General features: G+C 37.9%; 1 protein-coding gene across 1 annotated transcript; it reads left to right on the top strand.

Annotated features, from left to right (window-relative positions):
* Positions 1-749: 749 nt before the first annotated feature.
* On the top strand, positions 750-7,241 carry LOC104400759 (2-hydroxyacylsphingosine 1-beta-galactosyltransferase-like; the record flags this gene model as incomplete). The annotated part of the gene is made up of 4 exons (XM_010013311.1): positions 750-892; positions 3,426-3,502; positions 4,535-4,754; positions 6,335-7,241. Coding segments are annotated over 4 exons (804 nt in total), but the record flags the coding sequence as incomplete, so codon positions are not given.
* Positions 7,242-12,253: the final 5,012 nt, after the last annotated feature.

Genomic DNA, 12,253 nt, shown 5'->3' on the forward strand with positions numbered 1-12,253 from the left:
GCTCAATTTCAGAGTAATTACAGGAGGCAGATGAGCTTAAGGATGTAAAGGGCATTGCCTGTGTTATACTTGTGTGTATTTAGTATAATATTGGTAACTTGCCATGGAAGAGGCATGCAGGTCCAATTAAGATAAAGGATATAGGTCTAAGAAAGAAGGACATCCACCCTGTACTTGCCACAGAGATGTGATATTGTTCCTTGTTCCTTAAAATATTAGAGCAGTGGGAACTGATGGTGTTTTTTGAAGCTCTGGCTTTTTTATTATTTTTATATAAATTAAAAAAATAAGCAAAAAACCCCAAACCCAACTCTTTGGAAGTACTCTCACTTTCTTTAAATCACAGTTCTAGGCTTTGTTCATGTATTTCCTGTGTTGTACTTCCAGGCTGATGCTACAAGATCTAGTTTACATTTTGCTGAGTTAAAATGTAAAATGTTGAAGTAAAATGTTAAATTGCGAATGTGTGTCAACTGATCGTTAAGAAAGGAAAACTTGTCTTGTGAAACTGCTTGTTAATACAGACGCTAAAACAAACCTGGAATAATTTGGCTGTTCATTAGCCTGTACCATTGATTCTGAATCATTGAGTCATCGTGCTCAGTGATTTCTGAAACGTGTATGACTTTGGAAATGTGGCTTGTGAAGTAACATAGGGACCAACAACTTCTTTCTAAGCAATGTTTATTTAACCTGTTGTGGTTTAACTGTGCTTATATTGTCCTCAGTATAAATTTTTACTTTAACAGGATCTCCAGACATGGGTGAATGGTGCTAGTGAAAATGGCTTTGTCCTTGTCTCCTTTGGAGCTGGAGTGAAATACCTGTCTGAAGATATAGCAAATAAGTTGGCACATGCTCTGGCAAGACTGCCTCAGAGAGTTATTTGGAGGTAAGTGCACTGGTAGATGTACTTCCGGTTGTGCCATCTTGAGTTGTAGAAGCTGTAAGGGAGACCGTCTGGGTGGCACAAGGAACCTGATGCTTTTGAAAGATACTCTTTGTGGAAATGTTGCAGTCCCTGGTAATAAGGAGGAGCAATGATTTTGTGACAGAATTAAGACTTGGGTTGTGTGTTTGTGCTGAGTTCATATCCTAGAAGGATTGCGGACAATGAAATGAGAGTCTGAGGTTATAACATTTATGACATACTGTCATAATTTCTGATAAAGAAGCCACCCTAGGGAGCAAGAATGACATCTTGCTGATTTAATCCTTAATTTTTTTTCTTCTTTTTCTTCTCTTTTCTCGCTTTTTTGGGACCCTTCTCTTTACCTGTAAACATAGACTTTCGTAATTGTTCTTCTCACTTGTCTTTTTTTGTAAGACATTAGAAGAATAAAAATCTGCAGGAGTATAAAAACCAGTAATAAGCTTTCTCTACTGTAAAAATGTCTTGAGTGGCATACTCAATTTACTGTAAAAATCCAAGAACTGTTTAGTCAGCTCTGCTTCACATGGTGTGTTGCTCTGGAATATAATTCAGAGGAATTAATATGAACCACTGGTTTCCAAATAATAATTAGTGTCTTACAATTTATGGCTGTTGTCCTTGCTGCACTCAGAGTTGGATTTGCAGTTAGTTTAGGAGCCTATCCCCTGCCATCTCTTAGGGACCATTTTCACTGCTGTGTGTAATTGAAATAGTGAATCCCATTAATGAACAGAAAAATGGAAATTCATCATGGCACAGAACCTTTGGTAGTTGTAGTTAAGATCTCATCAGTTTTTGTTTGGGGTAGAGGCAAGGCTATATGTTTGTTTTTAATGAAACCTGCAATGCTGCTTGGCTTGTAATTATTTATTAATCTCAGTTGATCTTACTGTTCAGCTTTTGTTTTACCTTTCTAAATGTTTTCCCTGAAATGTTTCTTCTGTAGGAAGTATCTACTTTTCTGTAATCAGTAAATCAATTTTAATGGATTTTTTCTTGGCGATAGCTAATTAATGCAAAAGCACTTTCATCTGAAGCCCTTCCTCACTAGTATTTCCCTAACTGATGCTTTCTGTAAATTTTTTTTTTTTTTGGTTTGTTCTGGTTTTATCTGCAACCTATTACCTGCTGAATAGCTTTTTGGATAAGGGAACCCACCTGCTGATTCTTTCCATCATGATTTGTGGAATGGGAAGATGTCCGTGTGATAAACTGTATGACATTGTCTTTGGGAGAGCTGAGCAACTGGCTTTCATTCATCACAGTGGGAATTTGAGATCCATAATTAAATCCTAAATATGAAATTGTAAGCCCAACTTTACTTTGGGGTTGTTTTTTTTTTTTTGTTGTTCTTGATGTTCTTCAGAACTATGGCCTGTGTTGAACATGGGTGATTTTTATGCTAGACCTTTCTGAAAATGAGAAAGGTGGTAGTATTGCTTGGCAGTCTTATGTTAGAATGTCAAATCAAGAAAATCTTTGTAGTTCTTTATACACTTCTGATGATGAAACACTAGTTAGAGCCAAACCCAGTAACATAGTTTGGTTTATGTAATTTAGCCTAAATAGCAGGCTTTTTTCAACATACAGATTGTATAAGCCAGTCGTAAAGATCTAGGCTTGCTTAATTGGGAATATGCAGGTGTATCTTTATGAAGCTACAGTTCTAAAGCTCTCTAATAACCAGAATATTTTTAAGTTGTTTAATGGAGCTGTCGCAAAACAGCTCTATCTTCTAGTACTCAGTGGTAATTTTTTCCCTCTTTCCATTTAGAATATATTTAACTTTCTGTATGAATTGTACATAAGATTAATATGTAAGTCAGCTTGTACTTTGAGCCCGTATTTTATGGGCTAAACTTTTCCAGCAACTTCAAGGGAGCAGGATGTTGCCATTGGGTTTCAGGCAGTTGAGCAAGTAAGAAAACCACGCTTCCATAGCTTGATCCCAAACTTTTCATCCCAAACTTGTCTCGTACGCTGAGATATCAGCCTTTCCCTTACTGGTATTAGTAACTCCTTTTAAAATAAGGCTGTGTCAATTATCAGAAGCTACAGGAAACCAGCCAGTTGTGTTGATGGTAGGGATTATTATTTGTGTGTTGATGGGATGTTCTCAGCTAGTACCAGCTACAGTTTTTAGTAAAGCAATGGACTTGAAACCATAGAGAGGTTACAAAACCTCTTGGTGGTTGCCGTAGTGAAAGTTTTACATGCTTTGAGAAGGAACTACATTGTCATTATATTAATAGAAAACATTGCATTTCAAGCCAGAGTGCAAGGAAACTGAAGAATGAAAACGTGAAGTTGGAAGTTATTAGCTATTTACAGCATTTTAGTGAGCCTATTTTGTTTTCTTGTAATAGTGAGTAAAGAGTATTCTTATGTACCTGTAAATCTGCTTAGGGCTCATGGATCATTTGGTTTAATTCTCTGGTTTATTGCTTCTGGAGGTCTTTAACTCAGCTTCCATTTGATTTTATTGTTTTAGGTTTTCAGGAAACAAACCAAGGAATTTAGGCAACAATACGAAGCTTATAGAATGGTTACCACAAAATGACCTCCTTGGTGGGTATCGATTTTGATCATATGTTGCTTATTCTTGCTCATGTTCAGGTTGCTTTTCCAACTATATTCTACTGAATACTGGCTGTATACATACACATTTATTTATTTTTCTCCAAAGAAAGCTCTAACAGAACATTTGCATGTGTTGCAAGCTGGTAATAACCTTTCTGTTTAACTAACCTGAGATAACTCTAGGTTCTCAGGTGCAGAGACAAAATTTTATATTCTTCCATTGTCTGGTAAAAGCTGTGTTAAGAGTCTATGAACTTTATTTTCCTCCCTTCCCTGTCAGAGACTAGTTGAACACTCTGCAGTCTGAGGGGCCAGAGAATATTTATGGCTGTGTCTGGGATACCTGGATGTTTGTGTGTTCACAAACCAGCTGCAGCACTATGATGGGCACTGTTAGGCATGCGTATGCATCAGTGTGGGTGCATGTCAGCTGGAGTATTTATCATCATGTAGTGATTAGGCAAATGACTTTTAGAGCAGGTAGATTTGTTTTGGTTACTGAATTGCTCTGAGGCAGTCTCATTTTTCCATTACATAAGGTTTTATCATTATTCTCAAGTCTTGCTAGCCTGAAGTAAAGCATGTGAAGCTTTAAAGAATGTAACATCAGTTCTCCTGTTATTAAATGGCTTGTATTTCATATGAATAATGAGGAAAAATGCTCTCGCCCCGGTTCATTTGTACTGCTACACTGGTTGTAGTCACTACCTGCAGCTACTCAGGAAGTAAACAATGTATATTAATTACCCCATTGATAATTTTACACAAGTTGTATACATGAGAACTTTCTTTGCATTGGCTGTTCCGTTTCTCTTGGTGTCTAAGGAAATCACCTAATGCATGTGATGTATCAGTGGAGTGGGTTTTAGGGGGAGAACTTCAGAACAAGTTGCATTCTTTTTTTCCTTCCTGATTTGCGGCTATAGAAACATGATGATGAAAGTGTTGTACACAGTTGCTTCAATAACTTTAAGGAGATGTAAATCTTTTCTTTAATCTTCATGCCTCTTTTGCTTTTAGGTCACTCTAACATTAAAGCTTTTCTTAGTCATGGAGGTTTGAACAGCATTTTTGAAACCATGTACCATGGCGTCCCGGTGGTGGGGATTCCACTTTTTGGAGACCATTATGATACTATGACTCGTGTGCAGGCTAAAGGCATGGGAATATTGTTGAACTGGAAGACTGTCACTGAGAATGAATTATATGAAGCCCTAGTAAAAGTTATTAATGATCCCAGGTATGGAATGAGTGCTTGTTTCATGCTTTTGCTATTGCTATGGGCTAAATATGCATGTACAGAACCTTTGTGCAAGGGGAAAAAAATGCATGTTGAGATCTATTTGTGTATACAGTGAGGGCCAGTCTTTGGATGGTTGTGCCACTTCATAATTTTACTTACTTGATCAGGTTTCTATATAGGTGCTAAGCTCATCGCTCAGTGTACCAAAACCCAATTGTCTCATTTGCTTTTCATGCGGTTGCCCTGTTAAGGGCAGAAAGGTTACTGAAACAAACCTGTCCTGCATTAGTCCTTGTTGCAGACCAAAGTTTCTCCATATCTAGCAGTCTGTCTGTTGTGCTGGTTATGGAGCCTGGAGTAAAATAGACTTATATGATTGTAGGGTGGCATGTCTGCATTGTAGCTAAAAAGAGTGACTCTTCCAAAGTCCCATTTAAAAAAAGTATTTCCTGTTCTGGCCAGTAATACCTCTCTTAAGGTCAAGAAGGTCATTTGTTGCAATGACAGTATTCTAACAAATTACTATGACTATGAGGAGTCCAGTCTGTTTTTTGTAAAATTGTTATTCAGGTGGAATAAGTAAAAGCCCATGAGCTGGCTTTCATAACTCCTTCTAATTCCAGCCAACAAATTTGCTCAGGGATATTAAAAGTGTGAAGAGAGTAATTTCAGGTTTGTTCCAAACTGCTCTGTTTCAAGCATCCGTGATGTTCAGACCATCTACAGATTAAAAGTAATGACCTCTTAGCTGGTAGTTTATTGTGTCTGGCTAGCCTTAGATTTGGAGTATGGTGCTGACAATGCCTCTTGCTTTCATGGGAGCAAAGTCTTGGAAGTGGTGCTTGCCTTGGGAACAGAGAAACCTGTATGGAGCAAGCAGCAAAACCGCAGCAAGAGGGAATGTTGCTAAAGATATCTCGATAACATCAGTTGCATCACCTTTCCCTTGTGCAATTACCCTTGGTTTAAAGGCCAGTCCAAGTCCTGCGTAAATAACCTGTCAACCCTGCAGCTGCAGTGAGGGAAGAGTAGGAATTTGATATGATTGGTCAGCCTGTTAAGAAAAAGCAGTTTTAGGCTGAACTGTAGACCCAAGTGGAAGTAGTCTATTGTGCAGTCAAAACCAAGTTTCTTGCTTCATGCTGCATTTCTGTACTAATTCAGTTGCACAATAACATGAGTGGTGTATTAGGCAGGGTATGTTGCCAATTTACAGTGGGAAGGACAAATGTGTCTCACTTGAGAGGATTCATTTTTGGATTAGATAAGATTTCCCTCTGGCAGCAGGTCAGCTTGGCTCATCAGCACTTTGCTGGAGGGTGGATATCTGCCTTTAATCACATACAGGTCTGCTTTTCTAGTCCTTCTTCATTAATGAGCTGCAAGGACTGATTTAAAGACAGTTGATCTGCTGTGTCTAGCCTTTTGTATGCTGGTGGTTGTGAAAGTCCCGCGGTAATGTGCTGTTTGATCTGAAGAGGCTTTAAGTATCTTCAAGTGTTTGCAGGCTTGCATTGCTCGGAGCGCTGGTGATGATTTTTCCTTTCTTCCCTTGTCTGTCTTTTTCTTCCCCACAGCTACCGACAGCGGGCCCAGAGGCTGTCTGAGATTCACAAAGACCAACCTGGTCATCCTGTTAACCGGACTATATACTGGATTAATTACATCCTCCGTCACAACGGAGCCCAACATCTACGTGCCGCTGTTTACAGCATCTCTTTCTATCAGTATTTCTTACTGGATATTGCCTTTGTTGTACTAGTGGGTGCTGCCTTACTTTATTACATTTTGGCCAGGATAACAAAATTTATCTGCAAACAAAGCAAACATCTTTGGTCAAATGGTGAACATAGTGCTGTTAATGGACATTACCAAAATGGGATACCAAATGGCAAGTATAGAAGAAATGGCCACATTAGGCATGAAAAAAAGGTGAAATGAGCCAACTGCCCCATGTAAAGTAGTAATGAATCAGATCAGTAATCGAATTTTATCGCTGTAACTTAGTCTAACAACTACTTAAAACCTCAGTAAGCAGTTCTAACACTCCCCTTCGGTATGTAACTAAGAAAAGGCTTTAAAAAGAACAACAAAGGCAAGCACAACTTAAAATGGAAAATACTTTATTCTTAATACTGATGCAGAGAGGTTATTTTGGCACTGAAGTTTTTAGAAGCCTTAATTCTCTAAAGTTATACAATAATTGTATTTATGAATTTTCAGTTTTTAAAAGCTAAATGTGTGTGTCCCAAATGAGGAGAGGTTTCTTTTTATTTGCAGAGATGTTTTCCTTGTATTTTTTTTTTATTATTCTAAGATATCCATCTTTTAATTGAGAGAACTCTAGTGCTAGTTCTGTGTTTCCTTTGTTGAAGGTTCAACATGTTGTTTAAGAATGCTGTTTAAAAACCTCCTTTTTTCCCAGTCTTTGTGCAAGAAATAGCAAGTTCCGGACTGAAAACACAGACATTAAAGAAAAAACAAACCAAAACCCCAACAAACTTAAGATGAGCACTGAAGAAAAATGGCAAAAATAGGTACTCTTTTTACTCATAAGCTGCATGACTCTTCTGCTCATTACTAGTACTTCGGAGAAAAGGGTCTGGAGTGAGTCTACAATATGTCCTAATTTTTAATTTATACGAAATTTTATTTGTTGCCTTTCTCTGCAAATATAATTTATGCCATGAAAATATTAGGGAGTTTTATTTCAGTTTAAAATATGGCTGTGTGGGAAGTAGATTTGCGTAATTAAGACAAATAAATGAAACAACAACAACAACAAAAAGAAAATCTAGCCCTGTGCTTAATGCAGATGGTTTTCTAATGGCCCAGAGCTGTGCAGACTCAAACCACTACTTGGGGTTTGTTTAAAAAAGCAACAAACATCCCCCCGCTCCAGAGTTGGGTGTCTTTTCCTACTAATTCTCATTATTATTCTTTCTAAATCACAATGTTGTAGATGTTCTCTTTCAATGGTTGTATCTAGAAAAATATTACCTTCTATTAGTCTGGGCCACGCAATCCCTGTTTCACGTAGTTGCCAATCTGCATTCTTTGATGCGGGGCTGCTCTCTGGGTAGGTGACCAGCCTGCCTCCTTGCCTTCCTTCCGAGGGCTGGAGGGATGTGTGGGGTGAAGCCTGGCTGCCCCAGAGGAAGGTTTGCAGAAGTGGTCATCTCCCCCTTCCCCTGCAACAATCTCTTTCAATCATTGTCACCGACACGGGACGCTGGCGGTGGTGTGCCCCAAGGGTGGGGATGCAGGGCACTGGGCATAAAACCATCACTGCCCTGCTGTACCAAAGTTGGCGACTATGAGTTTATTTCCATGTCATTCTGTTTACTTGGAATTTGCACTACACATGTTGTGAGTGTATGCTTTATTTATTTGTAGTTTGAAATCCCATGCCTGAAGGAGAAAGGAAAGAAACCCATTTATCTAGTGTTGTTCACTAACATGGGAAGAGTTGTGATGATTACAGGATGCTGAGATCATCTTCATACACAGTGATGCAGTATTTCACTATCATTCCATCAGGAGCCTCTATCCTATAGCAATAAATAACAGTACAGATATGTTTCTTATATACAGTACAGCTACTTGTACTGCTTTCTGAATACTTGAAGAAAATGGTATTATAAATAAGCCTATTAGCTATACCTTTTTACAATCTTGAAGTCTGTGGCAACTAAAGGAGCACACAGAGGCAATGAGTGGTGGGATGGTAATAAGACTTAGAGTGTATGAATGACTTCGTTTAAATGTTTTTCTTTGGCATTGCAGAAGGTACAAAAGCACTGACCGGATGATTAAGCATAATTTAATCTCCACTGTGATAAAATTTAAGCAATAAACATGGATTTAATAGAGAAATTCTGTTGTTGGAAGTATATTTTTGTTCAAATGAATGCTGTTTATTTTCAGGTACCCAGTGTGTGTGAGTGTGTGTAAATGTGGATACTTACTAAGATACACAGATTCTTTTTTCTCGGTATATACCATGATGCACAATATGTACTTGAAACTAAAATGACTATATTTTGTGAATGGAGATCTGTTTCCCGTATCAATTGAATCAATTGAAAGATGGAATGCTTAACCTGAGTTCTTTCTTATGTCTCTTTAAATTTTGTAAAGTTTATGTGAATGTTCCTGGTAAAGTGTCTTTTATCTCTTATGTGTTAATTTATACCTGTTTCTCTGAAAGCAAAACTTAAAAGACTTTTCACAGTGATATTAGATAGGATGATCGATTTCTGAATAGTCTCTGTAGATATATACATGCTGCAATTCAGTTGCAAAAAGAGGAAGTTGCTGCGTTATTTAATTGTATTACTGAACTTCCAGATGGGTCTGATCCACCAAATCTATAGAAATGCTGGTCGTGTTCAGAGTTACTTTCTTGTAAGTTCAGGTATGATCTGATAATGTAGTTATTTTTCATTTTAGCCCCCTGCAGTAATAAAGGAACCTGTATTAGATGAAGTGGGTGGATAACGGTATGTGGGGGGAACATTTCCACAAACCATGTCTGACAGGAGGAGAGTAAAACTGGTGCAGAATTAGTCACTTCTTAGCTGTTTCTGGGCAGCTGTGCAGAACTCCCTGGGCAGCACAGCCCAGCTGTGGAACCTGCAGCCCTCACATAGCATTCTGAATGGGCTTCTCCACTCTCCCAGCTATAAAAGGAAAGGTAATGGGAGTAACTGTGATCAAACACTCTCTGGGCAAAATTAGCAGATAGGAAATAGCCACAGCAGTAAGTATAAAAGGTAAGTGCCTCTTGCATAAAGATTTTCAGGGAGTTGAGACAGTTGGGCACTTCCCGTAGGTTTTGGTGTTCTGATTTCCTTTGAATAGCTCAATGATTCAAGAAGAAAGCAGTTTAATTATCACCTACAGAAATAAGTTCTGGAAATGGTTATTAAGAGTTCAAAGTTTAAGGAAATCAGCAAATGTGCTAGCAGGTTTTTTTAATTCCCCAGATCACTTGCAAAATCAGTTTTTTAATACTATTCTATGTTAATCTTTTTGATGTTCTTGAAAGATACCACTTTTCATCAAGCTGATTATGTTTTGATTTTGTTCTATGGCGTGGCAACTATGTGGTATTTGCTGCAGTTCTGTATACCTGTAGAGAAGCGACACAAAAGAGTGTATGCATGCATACATTTACTAAAATTTTAGCCCTGATTTGTGTGGGTACCTGTAAGTGGGTTTACTTGTGAAATCTCATACATGGCCACATCTGTATTGATAACAAACGTCAGAAGGCATTTGATTCCGTCTGAAGCTCAGCCATTCTTTCAGGTTCAGCTATGTAAGTATGAGAGAAGAATCTCTGAAGTCATGCTGCTGCTCTTTATATTGAAAGTGTGGATATTACTAAATGTTTAGGTGTATACAGAACAAAGGTGAAATTTACCCTATGCAGTTTAGTTTTTAACAGCAGTGTAGGGTTGGTTTTTTTTTTTTTTTTTAACAGTTCACAAGTAGGATAAGGATTAGGATGATCTTGAGGGGGAAGGAAGGGAAGGAAGAATTTTCCTCAGAGAAATCTGTGGAAGCCTTCTGTGAATTGTTTTATTACAGAGCTCTGAAGAAAACCAAGTAGTTTGTTTGTTTGTTTGTTTTTATTTCAGTTCAGTAGCACTGGTGGGAGAGAGTGAGCCATATTCAGGAAGACAATAACTCCTTCCATTCATTTGGATAATTATGGCATTTTACTCAGGAAATGCAGAAAAAAAATCACAAACCAACAAAACTAACCCCCCTAATGCCCTCCCCCGGGTATATTTCAGTACGTATTCCAAATTTGCACTGTGGATAACAATAGGGAAATTTCCCTCTTTGCCATAGCAAGCAACTCAAGACAAAGAATCTGGCAGTGATTGGTGTTGGCCAGCATTGAAATCAGCCAGATTGCGGAAGGAATGTTAAAAAGCCATATTCAAAAATACACGTGTAACTTCAGACTGCATATCGAGTCATGCTACCGTCTGAGGTTTAACTCACCTGCTTGTTCAATACTGTTTATTATGCATTGAACAGAGAAGATGGTCTTAAACTGAATTAATCTGCCAAGACAGCCTTCTGCCATTGTTTAGTAAATACTGCAGACCGGTTGAGGCTTATTTACCCTAATGAAAAGTATACCTTTCAGTAATTTTTCCAAGGGTGTGGGGATGTTTGCTTTTTTAAACAAAATACAAGGAATGCAAAATTGTATTTCATTAGAAAATAAAAATCTGAGCATGTCGGTCTTCTCAGTTACTCTGTAGTGAAACAGAATTGGTTAGAAAAGATTGTATTTTACATATGTTGAGGGGATGTAGGCTTGAAAAATAGATAGGGATATCTCAAAGTATTTGCTGGAAGTTACTCTTGTCTTCACGTGTTCCTTGTGGCTAAGAGGATACATTAGGTTTATATTATTTAGGTATTTGATTTGTAGAACTTGTTAAGAACTCGCCAACAAAGTTTAATTGACAAGCAGGTATTCTTTATTGCAGTGCCAGGAGACACAGGGGATATCTCCTAATGTGTGTCCCGTTTAAGCATCAAACAGACTGTGATTATATTGTTGCTTAACATACATATTCATTACATTTCTGATAGATGTCATACATACGCATTAGTTGTCCGAGAATCGTTTTACATAATTCCACGCCTATTTTTGCATGTGCATAACAATGTGGTAGTGGTCTTTGGTGGTCGTTTTACTTCTTCCAACAATCTTCGTCACTTGGCCATTCCTTGAATTCTTGTTCCGGAAGTCTTTGAAGCATGCGCAGTACATAAATGCTTACACCAGCTTAATTAGTTTGGTAACACCACTGACATAAGTGAGTGATTTCTCCTCATCCTACTTATCAGTTAACTTCGCTACGGCACCTCCTGAACATCTGCTGGTTTCAGATACTCCTTAGTTACAGTCCTGTTTTGGTTACAATAAATTATGTCTGAAGGTCGTAAGGTTCTAAAACTGTCAGCCACAACAATTTATCGTATACAAGGATCCTTTTTATGTTCTTTTGGTTGGGCTTTTTAGGTTTGGAAAGTTTTGTTGTTATGTACGAAGCCACCAAGCTTCAAGTTACTTAAAACTGAATTTTCTTATTTACAAATGATTATATTTCAATTTGTACTTCCTTGTCTCGTATTACATAGCAGTTAGGAAAATGAAGAGACAAGGAGTACCAAAATTTCCTTGGGATGTCATTCTGAGTTCAGGAATTGCTCTGTTAGAGGAACTGTGTTGTACACTTCAGCATGAATTGGAGAGATATGAATTGAAGGATCTCTTGATTAAAGTGTGTTAAACTGGTGTTTGAACCACAAACAGCAGTCTTCAATGAGATTAGAAGTGCCGTCACAGAAGTACCAGTCTATGAAAATACAGACAAAAACATCAATTTACAAACAGAGCATAATTGTGCTTCATGGGGCATTAGTTGGCTTTTTAATGCTGGTATGATTATATGTTAATGAAA

This window comes from Nestor notabilis, unplaced genomic scaffold, assembly GCF_000696875.1.
Source record: "Nestor notabilis isolate BGI_N333 unplaced genomic scaffold, ASM69687v1 scaffold7174, whole genome shotgun sequence".
Classification (NCBI taxonomy): Eukaryota; Metazoa; Chordata; class Aves; order Psittaciformes; family Psittacidae; genus Nestor; species Nestor notabilis.